Below are 15168 nucleotides of genomic sequence, written 5' to 3'. Positions count from 1 at the left end.
GCAGAGTGGAAGGTCTGCATCCAACATGGCTTCCCCAGGACTGCATAGACGGTAGGTAAATGTTCCCACTACCAGCACCCGACTTTCCCAGCATGTGTACTCCACCCCAGAAGGCCAGGTACAATTAGGGTAAAATTACATGCAACTCGATGGGAGGTGTGGGTGGGTACTTGGGTGTGGGTGCCAAGCCGCCCCACCCCTCGTCTTCTCAGAGAGAACCTCAACGGTCAGCAAAGGTAGCTGTGATAACTTTGCAAGCAGGTAAGGGGAACTCATGATGGGGTGGCTTTGCCTCAGAGCAGAGTCTTATACCACAGAGGGAGATGCCGAGTGGAGTTTGAGGCAGAATCTCATATAGCTTAATATGTATCTGAGCCTAGCCTTGACCTCTTGACCTTCTTGCCTCCCCCTCCCGACTGCCCGCATTCAGGTGTTCCCACCCACGGCCAGCTGTAATTTCTTCTCAGGCTTGAATCAGGATATGTTGTATGAGAAAAGACTCTTTTCAATTTTAAAAAAATGAGTACTTTATCAAAATAAAAAGAATCATGATCTCTGCCTATTGTGCCCATTGAATATTGAAAGTGGATGGTACACGTTTTATAAAAACTAATACTTTAGGCTGGAAAGACGGTTCAGTGGTTAAGAGCACTGATTGCTCTCCCAGAGGTCCTGAGTTCAATTCCCAGCTACCACGTGGTGGCTCACAACCATCGTTAATGAGATCCGATGCCTTCTTCTGGTGTGCTTGACTGAAGAAAGCAACAGTGTACTCACATAAAATAAATAAATTAATTTAAAAAGAAGACTAATACATTGACCACAGTTTTAGATTTATTCCTACGCGTTTGTTCACCTTTTGCTTGGAGAGAAGGTTGGGTCCAGTGAGTTTGAATTGACTTAACATCTCCAATGCTACACCTTGTGCTGGAGTTAAAAGGGTAATGTTTTTTATGAAATCATTCCTGGGCAAATTACTAGTTAGTCTTAAACTTGCAGGGTAGAGGGAGTGCACGGAATCATGGAATCCCAGGTGAAGCGTGCATTCTCTGGGAAGCAGATAATGATGATGTTCAGGCCATAATTTATTGAAGTTCCTTCGGAATCAGCCTGTAGCCAAGAAGGTAAACAGGAAACTGGAAAGCCAGGAGAGGTGGTTGGTTCTCCCTGCAGTCTGAATGGAAGTCTGCTGGCTCCTGGGCGCACTGAAGAGACACCACAGATGCAGCCCTTACTCACCACGTCATCCACTCAGTCCTAAGTGGAGACAGTTCTATGGAGACCAACTGTGGAGGTGCCTGCCTGCAGAACCTGGAGTACCTCCATGAACGTGTTCCGTGTCCTCCGATGGCGCACTCACACGCTGCCCCAGAGCGCAGAGGCTTACCCAGTATGTCTCTCATCGCACACACTCAGCTGTCGACTGGCTAGGATTCTGGTGAACTACATTCTGCCAGGCTATCTGCAGGCCACTTCCGCCCTCCTGCATCTTGTAGCCTTCGAGAACACAAATCAGTAGCACAAGAGACCAAGGCCAAATGCACAGCCTCATTGTAAAGATTGCGTATGTCATGTATCAACATCCTGCCGGCCAAGCAAATCATGTGCGGAAACCCAGTATCCCAGTAGGGCAGAGTAGCCTCCTGTGGAGGTCTGGGGTAGGGGTGAATTGTTTGAACAACAATCATTTTTTACCACAGTGTGATTCTGTTTAATGAACAAAAGATGAGAAACCCCATTCATTGCCAAGATCTCCTTGTCAGTCTTTCCCCTAAAATACTTGTGTTTGTCATTTCCATCTGTTATGAATGAGGTGACATGTGACAACACCTTCACTTTTTGGCAGAGGGAACAGCTTGTGCTCAGTTATGATTTTCAAAATTTAGATCCGAATGGATCTTGCAGCGCGTGTACGGATCTACTGAAAAGATGTGACCTCTACAAAGTATTTATCCGAGGGGAGACTTAGTTTTCAAACCCATCTTTAATTTTAAGATGAGATCTATGTGCAATAACATGTATGGAGTGGCCGTCATAGATGCAGGCATCGATGTAAACTCACCACTAAGTGTAGATAAGTGTAGTGTCCCCAGAGCGCCCTACGTCTCCCACTCTGGAACACAGAGAGGATGCATCACACGGAATTTGGCTTTTGTTTTATTGAATGTTGTTTTCTGCTGTTGAAGAAGCTCTGTTTTTTACTTAAAGCTTCTTAAAAGAGTAGTTAGCTCTCACGAAAGTGCGTTTGAAAGCAACACCTCTGCCCCTCAGAGAGCGGAGGCTAATTGGACCCTATGAGACAGGACCCTCTGGTTGGTGTAGTGAAATTGCCCCCTGCAAGTTCGGCTCACACTGCACCACCCACTCCAACAAGCTGTGGTTTTACTCACTAGAGAAAATGAGTGTCGTGGTGTTAATGCAGGCTGGAGCTGAGCGGTGGCTGGGAGAGCTGCCCTGCAGGCTGGTGCACCTCCTGAATGGGCATCCTTGTACGTGGCTTGTGCCGTGGTCTAAGCATGGCTGTCCTCTGATTGAGCAGTTGACGAGCTGTCACCTGAGACAAACACACTTCTATTGATGTTTTGGTTCCAGAGCACCAGTTAATTATAAAAATTTTAGAAGAGGTGTTGAGGATCAAACCTGTGTTGGAAAACAAGTCTGGCACGGAGCTACACTCCAGCCCTTATGTAATTACTGGCTGTGTTGTTTTTGTTTTTTGGGGGTTTTTTTGAGTCAGGCCTACTACATTTAAGGATAACATTGACTTTCTTGCTACCTCCACAACCCAAGTGCTGGGATTGGCTTTTGAACACTATCTGGTCTTTTAGTTTTATTACCTGTTGTTAATTTAGGACATTACAAAGTAACAGTTTATGGCCTTATCCTTAGTTGAAAGGATCCTTAAATGCCATTGATCAGTCTGTTTTTATAATGAGATGGTGAGAAAGAGCTCTCAGATTTAGAGATAAAAGAAACAGCTAAATCGAAGGGCCTATTTAGTTCGTTAGCTAGAGAATCAGAAATGTATGGGTTGTGGACCTTGGCAGGGTGTGAGCAGGAGGCAAGAGCCCTGGTGCAGAAGGTAGAGCTTCCCTCAGAGGATGCTGGCCCACCGCCTGCCGCAGATGAGCATCTTAACAGTGGCCACTCAGCAACCAGCAAGGGAACCTGATAACGGACATTTTCTTCTTGACTTTTGGCTTGTGGAATGCAGTGATTTGCTTTAAAGTTAAGTGTGTTCAAACCTTGCCTCGTTACTGAACAGATCTGCACTAGCCTTTGACTCTGTCAGCAAATTCATTGTGTGTCCACGTGAGCCATGTTGGTTAATGTCTCACAGAGTAAATGCATCCTTGTGCTGTAGGATTTCACTGGCTGCCTGACTTCAGATTTGTAATCCTCCTGCCTCACTCATGAGTGCTGGGATTGCAGATGTGTACTACCATGTCCAGCTGGGAATATATTTTTAAATAATTAGCTAACCAGGTAATTAATTAACTGGTTTATTGAGAGACAAGGTCTCGCTGACTGGCTGGACCTCCTCTGCTTCGCAAGTGCGGGAATTAAAGGTGTATGCCACCACGCCCCACCCATTTGGGAAGTTTGAAATGATCACAAGGTGCTTCTGTGAGTTTGAGGTTGGCCTGGTCACCTGGTCTACAAATGGAGCTAAGACAGCCAGTGCTCTGTTACACAGAGAAACCCTGTCTTGAAAAACCAGCCAAACCAAAACAAGATGCAAGGCTTGACTCATGTGCTTGTGTGTGTGGTAGGAGCAGACAGAGAAGCAGGGTCACCTTGCCAGCCAGCCTGGGCTGGTGCACATGCGTGGACACACACACACGCGCTCACACATGCACTTACACACACACACTTACACACACGCGCTCACACACACACGCTCTCACACACTTACACACACACAGAGTTGATTGTCCTGCACTGCAGTTTTCTTGGTATACATAAACGTGCACACATATAAAGGACTCTTCCTCTCCAATAGAGAAACTATCAAAAGTTTAATTTTACATGCACTGCTGACTGGAGAGAAATTAGGGTCCTGGAAATCAAGCCCAACACTTGATGCGTGACAGGAAAGTACACTACCATCAGCCACCCCCACAAAGAGCTGATCGTATAGCCTACTCTCTGTCCTCAGTTCAAGTCATTCTTTTGCTTGTTTGCTTGGTTGGTTGGTTTTTGTTGTTATTGTTGTTTTGTTTTTGAGATAGGGTTTCTGTGTAGCCCTGGCTGTCCTGGAACTCACTGTGCAGACCAGGCTGTCCTTGAATTCGCCTGCTTCTGCCTCCCTCGTGCTGGGATTAAAGTCTGTGCCCCGACTGCCTGGCTTCAGATCACTCTTAGAACACAAAACCCACACTGGCCCAGCTGCTCTCAGGATGCCTGGTCAACTGTTGTTACCACTCTTTCCAAAGGCTCAATCCAGTTACATTTGAACGTGGATTTGTAATCTTGTTTTGTGTTAAATATGAACACATATCCTTTTTACGTCTTTATTTTGTGTGTATATGTTTGTGTGTGAGTACGTGTGTGCCATGATGTGTGCATGGAGCCCAGAGGACAACTTTTGGGAGTCAACTCTTTCCTTCGACTATGTGAATGGGGGACTAGGACTCAGGTTGTCGGGCTTGGGAGCAAGCAACCTTTGTTTGCTGAGCCATTCGTTGGTCCAGATGTATAAATTTGCTTTAACTATCACGCACCACTCCATTTTTCTTTCTGTCTCTCATTTTCATCCATACTACATTATTCTCTTAACTGAACCAATGCTTTTAATACAACACTTTTCTCTTTCACACGTATTTTTCCTCGGTCAGTGAAGATCATGCCAGTTTTCTCTAATAACTGAAGAGACTTGACTTTCTTTTTCTTTTTCTTTTTTTTTTTCAGTAAGTAAAATCTTGACGTGAAATCCATTGTGTCTTAGTTTAATATTTTGAGCATTGGGATCCTTAGAGTCATTACCATTTCAAACGGCTCTATTTCTACATACCTTAAGTAGTCCAGGTAGCATTCTCTTAAAGGAATTGTTTGGAGGTGTCTGGCCATTTGATTTTGTTTCTTCAAAGGAAGTGCTGAGGAACCCACACATTCTGCGCTGGTGTTTCCGTTCTCTGCTGACCTGTGCTCGCCCACCTGATGCGCCTCTCCATTCTGTCTCCTCCAGTTCCATGCCATGGACACGCTGTATAGGCACGGCTATGACCTCAGCAGTGCCATCAGTGTGCTGGTGCCACTCGGAGGGCCGGTCCTGTGCAGGGACGAGATGGAGGAGTGGTCTGCCTCTGAAGCCAGCTTATTCGAAGAAGCACTGGAAAAATATGGCAAAGATTTCAATGACATCCGTCAGGACTTTGTAAGTGGAGATCTGTGAATGACCTGCTGGGATGGGAATATTGTTCATTTTTATCTCTTGAGTAACACGTATGCATTTAACATGCCTATGGTGAAGTTCATGTTGGTGTCAGGGATTAAAGTCAGGGCCTTCAGAGTGTGTTTTGCTACTGACCCCACGCCCTCAGCCCCAACAGTAATTTTATTTGCTTAAAATAGAATGAGGGGCCACTTATAATGGAGGAGATTGACATTTGCTTTGCACTGTGAATACCCAGGGTGAGGAGTCCTGAGGCCCTGGAATGAACTGTGGTTGCATGAATGTCCTCTGCAGCTCTCTGATTTCCAAGCTGAAATAAGGATGCAGTGTTCTACTTAGAATTCTATTATGTCTAGAATTTACCATTTCTCAGATTCATTGAGAAGTTGTGTGTTCAAATTGTACAGTGTGATGATGTGATGACATACTCTGAGAAGTGGTGGCAACACCTAACACACATTTGCTGACTGTCGTGTGTGTGTGTGTGTGAGTGTGTGTGAGTGTGTGTGAGAGTGTGCAAGAGTGTGAGTATGTGTGAGAGTGTGTGCGTGTGTGAGAGTGTGTGTGAGTGTGTATGAGAGAGTGTGTGTGAGTGTGTGAGAGTGTGTGTGAGTGTGTGTGAGAGTGTGCAAGAGTGTGAATGTGTGTGAGTGTATGAGAGTGTATGTGTGTGCATGTGTGAGAGAGAGTGTGAGTGTGAGTGTGTGTGCGTGTGAGAGTGTGTGTGAGTGTGTGAGAGAGTGTGCAAGAGTGTGAATGTGTGAGAGTGTGTGAGAGTGTATGTGTGTGCATGTGTGAGAGTGTGTGTGTGTGAGTGTATGTGTGTGCATGTGTGAGAGAGTGTGTGAGTGTGAGAGAGTGTGCAAGAGTGTGAATGTGTGTGAGTGTGTGAGTGTATGAGAGTGTATGTGTGTGCATGTGTGAGAGTGTGTGTGTGTGTGTGTGTGAGTGTATGTGTGTGCATGTGTGAGAGAGTGTGTGTGTGAGAGTTTGTGTGAGAATGTGTGTGAGTGTGTGTGAGAGTGTGTGTGAGAGAGTGTGAGTGTGTGTGTGAGTGTGTGTGTGTGTTCACACCCATGCACTTGCACTCCACCGCTGAACCGTAACCCATGCCCACTCACACCGTTTTGGTCAGAGTTTTGCTAAATTGCATAGCTAACCTTGAGCTTCTGACCTGGAACTTGAGGTGTGCCTCAGTGTTTCAAGTAGCTGACATTATAACCGCACAACCACCCCAGGTGTCTCGCTTTCCTTAGTTAAATTTATTCTTTCTGAAAAAATTTTTGTTTGAGAGCTTCATAAATTAACTTTCTATAACTATCTTTCTTTTTAATTGTAAAGATATATTTGTTTGTTTGTGGTAGGGCCTCACTCTGTAACCCTGGCTGGTATTGAATCTGGGCTGGTCATCCTGTGTCTGTCTCCTGAGTGTTGGGATTAAGCTGGAAACCATTGTACTTGCCTGAAAATACACTTCTTGACTACACATTAGATTGGAGCTGGTATCTGCCTTTGATTTGTTGGAAATCTCTTGAGTCAGTTCTAAAGCAAAAAGTACTACTTAGCAATAGGGATTGACGCAATAAACCCCAAGCAGGGTTCTTTTTTTTAAAGATTTATTTATTATATATAAATACGCTATAGCTGTTTCAGACACACCAGCAGAGGGCATTGAGTCCCATTACAGATGGTTGTGAGCCACCATGTGGTTGCTGGGAATTGAACTCTTAACCACTGAGCCATCTCTCCAGCCCAAGCACAGCTTTTGTATGTTGTTTCCAATGAGATCTGTTCTGAGAAAACCTCAGTTACATGCTATGATTCCAAATTCTAAGACCAGCCAAGTGACATGTCTCTGTAATCCTGTGATCAGGAGGCTGAGGCTGGAAGATCATAAATTCAAGGCCAACCTAGGGATCATGCTTTCTTAAAAGTTATGGTCAGGTGGCCACAGCAGTGCAATGCTATGGTTGTAAAAGCTATTAGCAGAGTAGAGCTAAAGTGTGAGATCAAAAATGTCCTGAAGATCCTGTTCCCTAGAACAGGACATGGTGAGGTGTTTCATCTGGTAAAGGCCCTCAGCTGCTCAGCCTTACATCAGCCATCTAAGCTAATCTATAACTACTATGTGGTCCTTCAGCCCCAGCCGCTTTCGTCTCCTCAGTGTCTCCCTGAGTTCATCTTCCTGCTGCTGTAGGTCCGTCTCCCTGGTCTGTGTCTCTTCACAGCTTCCCAGGTAGATCGTTTTATTCCCGCCACTATTTCCCAGAATCCTCTCTTCCTGCCAGTGTCCCACCTCCTATTTCCTGCCTCGGCTCATTGGCTGTCGGCTTTTTTATTGACAGGTGGAGCTTTGATTCTCTCTACAGTGTGAGACCCTTTTTCAACAGCATAAAAGTCTACAGTTTTCATAGCAGAGTGTTGGAGGAGAAATGCTGAATTGAAACCGCTTTTCCTATTTCTGTGTTCTGGTGGTGGTTCCGAACTCAGAATTAACTATATGTTAATTCTCCAGGCAGGAATGTTTACATTGGTGCCAGCAGCTGAGTGATCTCCCCTTTTGCCATTATAGGGTGTTCCTTTTTCTACGGCACCCGTTCCCCGATATCAGCTGTGTCGTCCTTGTCGATTAGCATGCATGTGGCCAGAGGAACTATCTCGTATTTTCTGACAGGCCTAGTGAATGTCTACTGGCTTGTCTTTTCTCTGCCCCTTTGTGCTTGCCGTTTTGTGAATTGCTAGGCCTCACTGAGCATCAAAACAAAGACAAAAATTTAAACCTGTTCCTTTGACCTGGAAGTTCCTACCAGATTCATCTGCAACTTTGGTATAAAAATTCCACAAAATGCAGTTTAGAGGACAGAGCTATGAGACCCCACATTTCCTAAGCAAGGGCACTCATCCGAGTCTCACAGGACCTCAAAGATCTGAGTTCCCTGCTTCAACTAAACATTCTCCTCACCCACCAGGAAAGGCTCCCTACCCAGCTAGTTTTCCTAGCATCCCACCCCCACTCCAATCCTCTCCTAATAGGATTTGCTGCCTGGCTAGCTTGCAGGATTATCCCAACAAGCTGGCCATATCCACCCATGGGAACCTTCCGCAGCATCCAGGAGTCACCTCATCCCTTTGCCTTCGAGCCACTCCATTTCCAGGTGCAGCACTCGCGCCTTCCAACAGTGAGCACCAGTGACTAAGCCAAGCCATCTGTTTGCTCTGTTGCCTTTTCTCTTATTTTTAAAGATTTATTTATTATATATAAGTACACTGTGGCTGTCCTCAGACACACCAGAAGAGGGCATCAGATCCCATTACAGATGCTTGTGAGCCACCATGTGGTTGCTGGGATTTGAACCCAGGACCTCTGGAAGAGCAGTCAGTGCTCTTCACCACTGAGCCATCTCTCCAGCTCCTTGTTGCCTTTTCTTACATCTTGTACTGTTAGGGGCAGTGATGAATAAGAGGCAATCCACATCGTAATACTTGGAATTATTTTCCTTTTGAAGCTGGGAAATTGTTGATCTGCTCTAAACTCCCCAGCAGGTGCTCACGCCTCCTCTACACCCGCCCAAGTGTTTTGGGTTCACGAGTGAGAGACACGCTCATGTAGACTTTTAATATGCTCTAAGCAGCTCAACAGCTGGGCCACTCCCAAGCTTCCCCAAGACTAACACTCTCCCTCCGATGTTCTTGAGTTATTACTTTATAAAATCTATACTTCATCTCTGCTACCCAAGACGCAATCGGGGGAGCGGCCCCTGGGACCTCACACGGCTGGTCCTCTGTCTTCCACAGCTCTCGTGCTCACATCCTATTCCTTTCCTGAATGGCGGTTCTGAAACCTCCTTCTTCCTGTGGTCCCTTGCACTGGGAAATCTAAAGCCCCATCTCTGTCCCCCCGACCAGCCATTGGCCGCCTACAACTTTATTTACCAGTTAGACCCAACGTGGGGCAGGGACCCTCGGTGTCTGGATGTACAGATTCTTGCGTGATTTTGAGAGCCAAATTAACGTAGATAACATCAGAACCAATTCACAACCTCTTTTTATTATTTTATTTTATTCTGTATATATGGGTGTTTGATCTGCATTTATGTCTGGGTGCCACATGCATGCCTGGTGTCCACAAAGACCAGAGGAGGACATCAGAACTGGAGGTACAGGAGGGCGGGAGCTACCATGTGGGTGCTGGGAACTGAACCAGAGTCCTCTGAAAGAGCAGCAAGCGCTGTCTCTCCGGTTCCCTTCCTTTTGTTTTTTGAGAGGAGGTCTCATGTAGTCCAGGCTGTTCTCAAACTTGATCTTCCTGTCTCAGAGTTCTAACCCGGGCTACAGGCATGCACCACCAGGCTCGGCTCATCCTGAGTAGTTTTCCTTCCATTCATAGTGAAGCAGATGGCAAGCGAAGTGTGCTTTCGTGGCACGCTGGGTCGCTACTGGGGTTACAATGCCGTGCACCCATTCAGTGGTGATAGGCACCGTTGAATGTGTGTCCCAGGGAGCTCTCCTGAAGCCATAAGCCAGTGCCTGACACTGTCCTTGGTTGAAAGGAGCTGGAGCTGGCTGGGGCCTGTATGGATCCAGTGTGTGACAGTTTGGCTTTCGTGTCCACTTGGCTCCCTTTCCTCAGGTTTTCAGATAAATGCTTGTCAGATACTTGGACAAAGGACAAGGAGAAGAAGCACTAAGGAGGCTGACCCCTCTCAGTTGGTCTTCATAATAAAACCTCATCTACAGAGGGCTGTCCAGAATATTTATAGCCTTTGCTCTAGTAGGATTTTCTTTCTTTCTTTTTTTTTTTTTTTTTTTCGGAGCTGGGGACCGAACCCAGGGCCTTGCGCTTGCTAGGCAAGTGCTCTACCACTGAGCCAAATCCCCAACCCAGGATTTTCTTTTTAATAGTATTTAATTTTCTTTTAAAGACGTAGCATGGGGGCTGGGGATTTAGCTCAGTGGTAGAGCGCTTACCTAGGATGCGCAAGGCCCTGGGTTCGGTCCCCAGCTCCGAAAAAAAAAAAAGAACCAAAAAAAAAAAAAAAAAAAAAAAAAAAAAAAAAAAAAAAAAGACGTAGCATGTTTTACTTTGTTAAGCTGTATTTATTTATGTATTTTATAAATGAGTTCTCAGTTTTCAGACACACCAGAAGAAGGCATCAGATCCCATTACAGATGGTTGTGAGCCACCATGTGGTTGTTGGGATTTGAACTCAGGACCTCTGGAAGAGCAGCCAGTGCTCTTAACCTCTGAGCCATCTCTCCAGCCTCAGGTTGTTTTATTTATAATGAACAAAATAGAGTTGTCAGTTAAAGGTTGAGAAATATCACAATAGAGACCAAAAGACATCCAGTTGCAATGACATCTGGAAGTTATAGTTACTCAGCCTCGGGCTATGTAAATCCTGTCTTTAAAACTGAGCAGCACAGCTGATGACAAAGGCCATGGCAGAGCAGCTGCCTCGCACGAGCCAAAGGCCCACATTAATTAATTAATTAATTAACTAACTGCGCTTTAATCTCTCCTGTCGCTGCTTCACAGTGCTAAGAACTTTCCTGAGTGACTCGGGAACTATTCCCGGTGATGTTTATAATTTTTAATCTGATTGGTGAGAAATTGAATACATGCATTGGACTGGATCTCTAATTAAATATAACTCATTACCTTTTTGTACCAGCTGGTTTTGTGTGTCGACTTGACACAAGCTGGAGTTATCACAGAGAAAGGAGCCTCAGTTGAGGAAATGCCTCCATGAGACCCAGCTGTAAGGCATTTTCTCAATTAGTGATCAAGTGGGGAGGACCCAGCCCATTGTGGGTGGTGCTGTCCCTGGGCTGGTGGTCTTGGGTTCTATAAGAAAGCAAGCTGAGCAAGCCAGGGAAGCAGGCCAGTAAGTAACATCCCTCCATGGCCTCTGCATCAGCTCCTGCTTCCTGGCCTGCTTGAGTTCCAGTCCTGACTTCCTTTGGTGATGAACAGCAATGTGGAAGTGTAAGCTGAATAAACCCTTTCCTCCCCAACTTGATTCTTGGTCATGGTGTTTGTACAGGAATAGAAACCCTGACTAAGATACTTTGCTGAGAATTAATATTGCTTTTTTCAAAAGATTTTTTTTTCTAGAAGGAATCTAATATACAGATCCTGGCTACATTGTTTCAAAGACACAATTTTGGAGAACACTTTATGCCATAGGTTGTTTTCACTGTTGTCTTAAATATCTTTCAGCTCCCATGGAAGTCCTTGACTAGCATCATTGAATATTATTACATGTGGAAAACTACTGACAGATACGTTCAACAGGTAACTTCCTGTGCTACCCCACTATTGTATTACAGTGAGCCTTTCTGTTTGGGTCAATGTCTGTGAGCAAGGCAGGAATCCTGAGCCTGTTTGATTTTTCCTAGACTGCTTTAAATTCCATGACTTCATGTCTTTAAGATATTATCTTTAGGGCTGGAGAGATGGCTCAGCCGTTAAGGGCTAGGCTCACAACCAAATATATAAGATATTATCTTTAATATTTTCATCTTAATGGTTCATTGTTTTCAGTATTCATCTTTATAACTACTTGAGAAAGATGAAAGGGGAGAGAGGCAGCTAGAGAGGCATTGTCTGGCCAGTGCCTCCTCTCCAGCAAATGAGGCTTATGAGAAATCCTCAGACGATATACCTTTATGGATTGAAATTTGAGCCGGAGACCACCAGCCTTGTAAATTCAGATGCATGACATTTTGTGGGCCTGTTCTATAAGCTCTAACCCCCCCATCCCCTAGGGGGTCCCCTGTCCAGATGCCAGGGAGCTTACCTAGGACCTTGAGTATGATAGGTAGGTGAATTGCCACCGAACTACAAACCCAGGCCTCCCCTGAGCTTTTGACCTCAATGGTAACATGTTTGTTGTTAGTTTGAGACAGGGCATCCCTGGGTAGCCCAGGTTGTCCCTAAACTTGAGTTCTTCCTGCCTCAGCCTTCAAAGCATTAGGATTGCAGGTGTTTGCCAGCAGGCCTGGGGATGGTAGCTTTAGTCTCTGTCCTTCGATGCTTTCTTCTCCAAAGTCATTCAAAATCAGGGGATCATTTAATTTTGAGTTCTTCATAAATGTCCTAAATTCACATAACTCTTAGTTACTTATTTTGAAAACCCTACCTTTGGAGAAAGGCATATTTCTGAAATGACCTCAGTGAATGCCTGTTTTAGATTCTTGCAGTCACGTGTCGGAACCAAGGCAGAGATTAAAAACAGATGGCATTTGCCTAAATGTGCCAGCTGTACAGTGGCGAGGACTGGATGCCACACACACTCATTTAAGGATCCCTCTCAAGTGCCAGGCGTTGCCGTGGTCATGAATAGTGAACAGACATCCACAGCACACTGGACTGTTTCCAGTGTCAACACCGTATGGAACTCAGAAGTGCATATTTTAAACAACTGTGGAGGACATGAAGGCTGTGCCGTCTGGAAACCTGTTCTGTGCAAGTTAGGAAGTGTCCCCAAAGAAGGCACAGACATGGCACTAAGGACAGTTTACTGTGTTTGGAAAAATGTTTTCCGAAAGAGTTGACGCCATTCGAAGTCCCAGGTTGTCCTTGAATACTTTTGTCTTTATCTGTTGGACAACTGCAGGGGGCATTGTAGTCTCTCTGGGGAGAGCGACTGTACTTTATCCCCCATTCCTTTTGCATTTATTTCTGTGCTGGTCGTGGTGTAGACCCGATGACACGGTCACCTTCCCGTTCTCTGCCTGCACTTGGCTCCTAGTTGACTTCCTGTGCAGCAGTCTGTCTGTGAGTTCAGCCAAAGTTTACAGTTCTTCCAGAGCCAGGTGCAGTGCAGATCTGTAATCCTGCACTTGGGGGTTTGAGGCATGGCTGAAAAGCACGGTGCTGAGTTCCAGGCCAGTCTCAGCTACATAGCGACCCTCTGTCTCAGAACTGACTGACTAATAGTTACTGCGTGTGTTCCATCACGCAAGGGTAAACTGTGTTTAATTCTACTTGGAGTAAGTACAGTCACGCTCTCTCGAATGGAGTTTACACACTCTAAATAATTTCTAAATGTTGTATGGGACGGGGGTGGGGGGGCAGTGTATGTGTGTATATTCCTTCCAGAAAGACAAGAACTAAAATGGAAAACTACATTTGTAAGCATAGAGTGGTCATTGTCACTGTCCTGAGAGTTGACTAGCTTAGTGCTAGAGTATGTGCTTAGCATGTGTGAGGCCATAGGTTCAAATCACACACCCACGCACACATCAGAAGTCCTGGGGTTGGGGATTTAGCTCAGTGGTAGAGCGCTTGCCTAGGAAGCGCAAGGCCCTGGGTTCGGTCCCCAGCTCCGAAAAAAAGAACCAAAAAAAAAAAAAAAAAAAAAAAAGAAGTCCTTATAGTTTCTTCATAGAAGATTGGGAAACTGCTAAGCAGTGGTGGCACACGCCTTTAGTCCCAGCACTCGGGAGGCAGAGACAGAGCTCTGTGAGTTGGAGGGCAGCTTGGTCTGCAAAGCGAGTTCCAAGACAGTCAGGGCTACACAGAGAAACCTTGTCTCAAAAAAACAGAAAAAGAAAGGAGAAAAAGTGGAGTTTTACATGTGCTTACAGTTCTGTATTTCAGAAGCTAATGACTGATAAGGAAGAAATCTTAAGATAGCGAATTCTGCGTTTTAATGATCAGTATACAGTTCATGTAAAATGTCTTGTCTGTCTTTTGAATTAGAAGCGCCTAAAAGCTGCGGAAGCCGAGAGCAAACTGAAACAAGTGTACATCCCAACTTAGTAAGTAACTGAGTCTTCTGAGATATTACCTTGCCCTTAACCTTGGCCTCTCAAACTTGTCATTTGTCACTGTGACAAACCTGAAGATTTTCGTGTGTCTTACCTGTTTTCCTCCTCAAAGCTCAAAACTTGTTTTCTGTTGTTCCACTGCAAATACTTTGAGAAAGAGCGGGTGACAGGAAGCCTCCGTAGACCAGCACAAGGGTTAGAGGCTCCAGCTAGCTTGTTCCTGTGTTAAGCTACAGGGCAAGTGTCAGGTTTCAAGCCAGAGAAGGTAACTGTGTTACTGGAAGCAACTGTGTTTCACAGAGTTAGGACTTCGTGAGGCCTCTGCGTGGCTGGAGGAGCCTCTGTAGTGAGTGCCACATCCCTTTGAGGTCCAGTGTTTGTGTGATTTGCCGAGGGGGTTACATTGTGTTCTTGGACTGCACTTTGTAAGAAATTGATCAGTAGGTTTAGGATATATCCTGCCTCTGGCATCCTGTCAGGTCTTTTGGGTTTCCAGGTCATGGTCATGTAAAAGTGAGGGTCCGATTCCTTTTTACTCAGGGCATTGAACTCTGCTGTCCTTGAGGTCTTAGGTTTGGTTACTCAAATCTACGACAACTTTCTCTCTGCTACTTCAAGATTTTTCTAATTCTTTGAGCCAAAACAGCCATTTTGTATAAAATTTTCTTTGCCGGGCTTGGATATATTGCATAATACATTTTTGTATCCAGGGGGCTTCTTGGACAGTTTTACCTCAGGACACATATAACTGATAGGCTTGTTATTGTTCTTGTTTTGTTGGTGTGGGGGGTTCATTTTTGTTTTGTTTTGTTTTGTTTTGTTTTGTTATTTTTTGAGGCTATTTTATATAGCTCTGGCTGTCCTGGAACTTATTCTGTAGACCAGGCTGACCTCAAATTCAGAGACTCTCCCACCTCTGCCTCCAAAGTGCTTGGATTAAAGGCATTTGCCACTATACCTGGCTTTCTTTTACTTTTTAAAAACTGTAATTTACACAT

General features: G+C 45.1%; 1 protein-coding gene across 11 annotated transcripts in view; it reads left to right on the top strand.

Moving 5' to 3' along the window:
- Mta3 (metastasis associated 1 family, member 3) overlaps positions 1-15168 on the top strand; it is a 120158-nt gene that overhangs the window by 67112 nt on the left and 37878 nt on the right. For all 11 annotated transcript variants that reach the window (XM_039078111.2, XM_063261374.1, XM_063261370.1 and 8 more), the window contains exons 9-11: positions 5189-5377; positions 11616-11690; positions 14103-14161. In XM_039078111.2, coding sequence (XP_038934039.1) covers positions 5189-5377; positions 11616-11690; positions 14103-14161 — 323 coding nt within the window. The remainder of the gene's footprint in view (positions 1-5188; positions 5378-11615; positions 11691-14102; positions 14162-15168) is intronic.

The sequence above is a fragment of the Rattus norvegicus genome, chromosome 6, assembly GCF_036323735.1.
Source record: "Rattus norvegicus strain BN/NHsdMcwi chromosome 6, GRCr8, whole genome shotgun sequence".
Taxonomy (NCBI): domain Eukaryota; kingdom Metazoa; phylum Chordata; class Mammalia; order Rodentia; family Muridae; genus Rattus; species Rattus norvegicus.
This window is presented reverse-complemented; position numbering and strand designations above follow the sequence as displayed.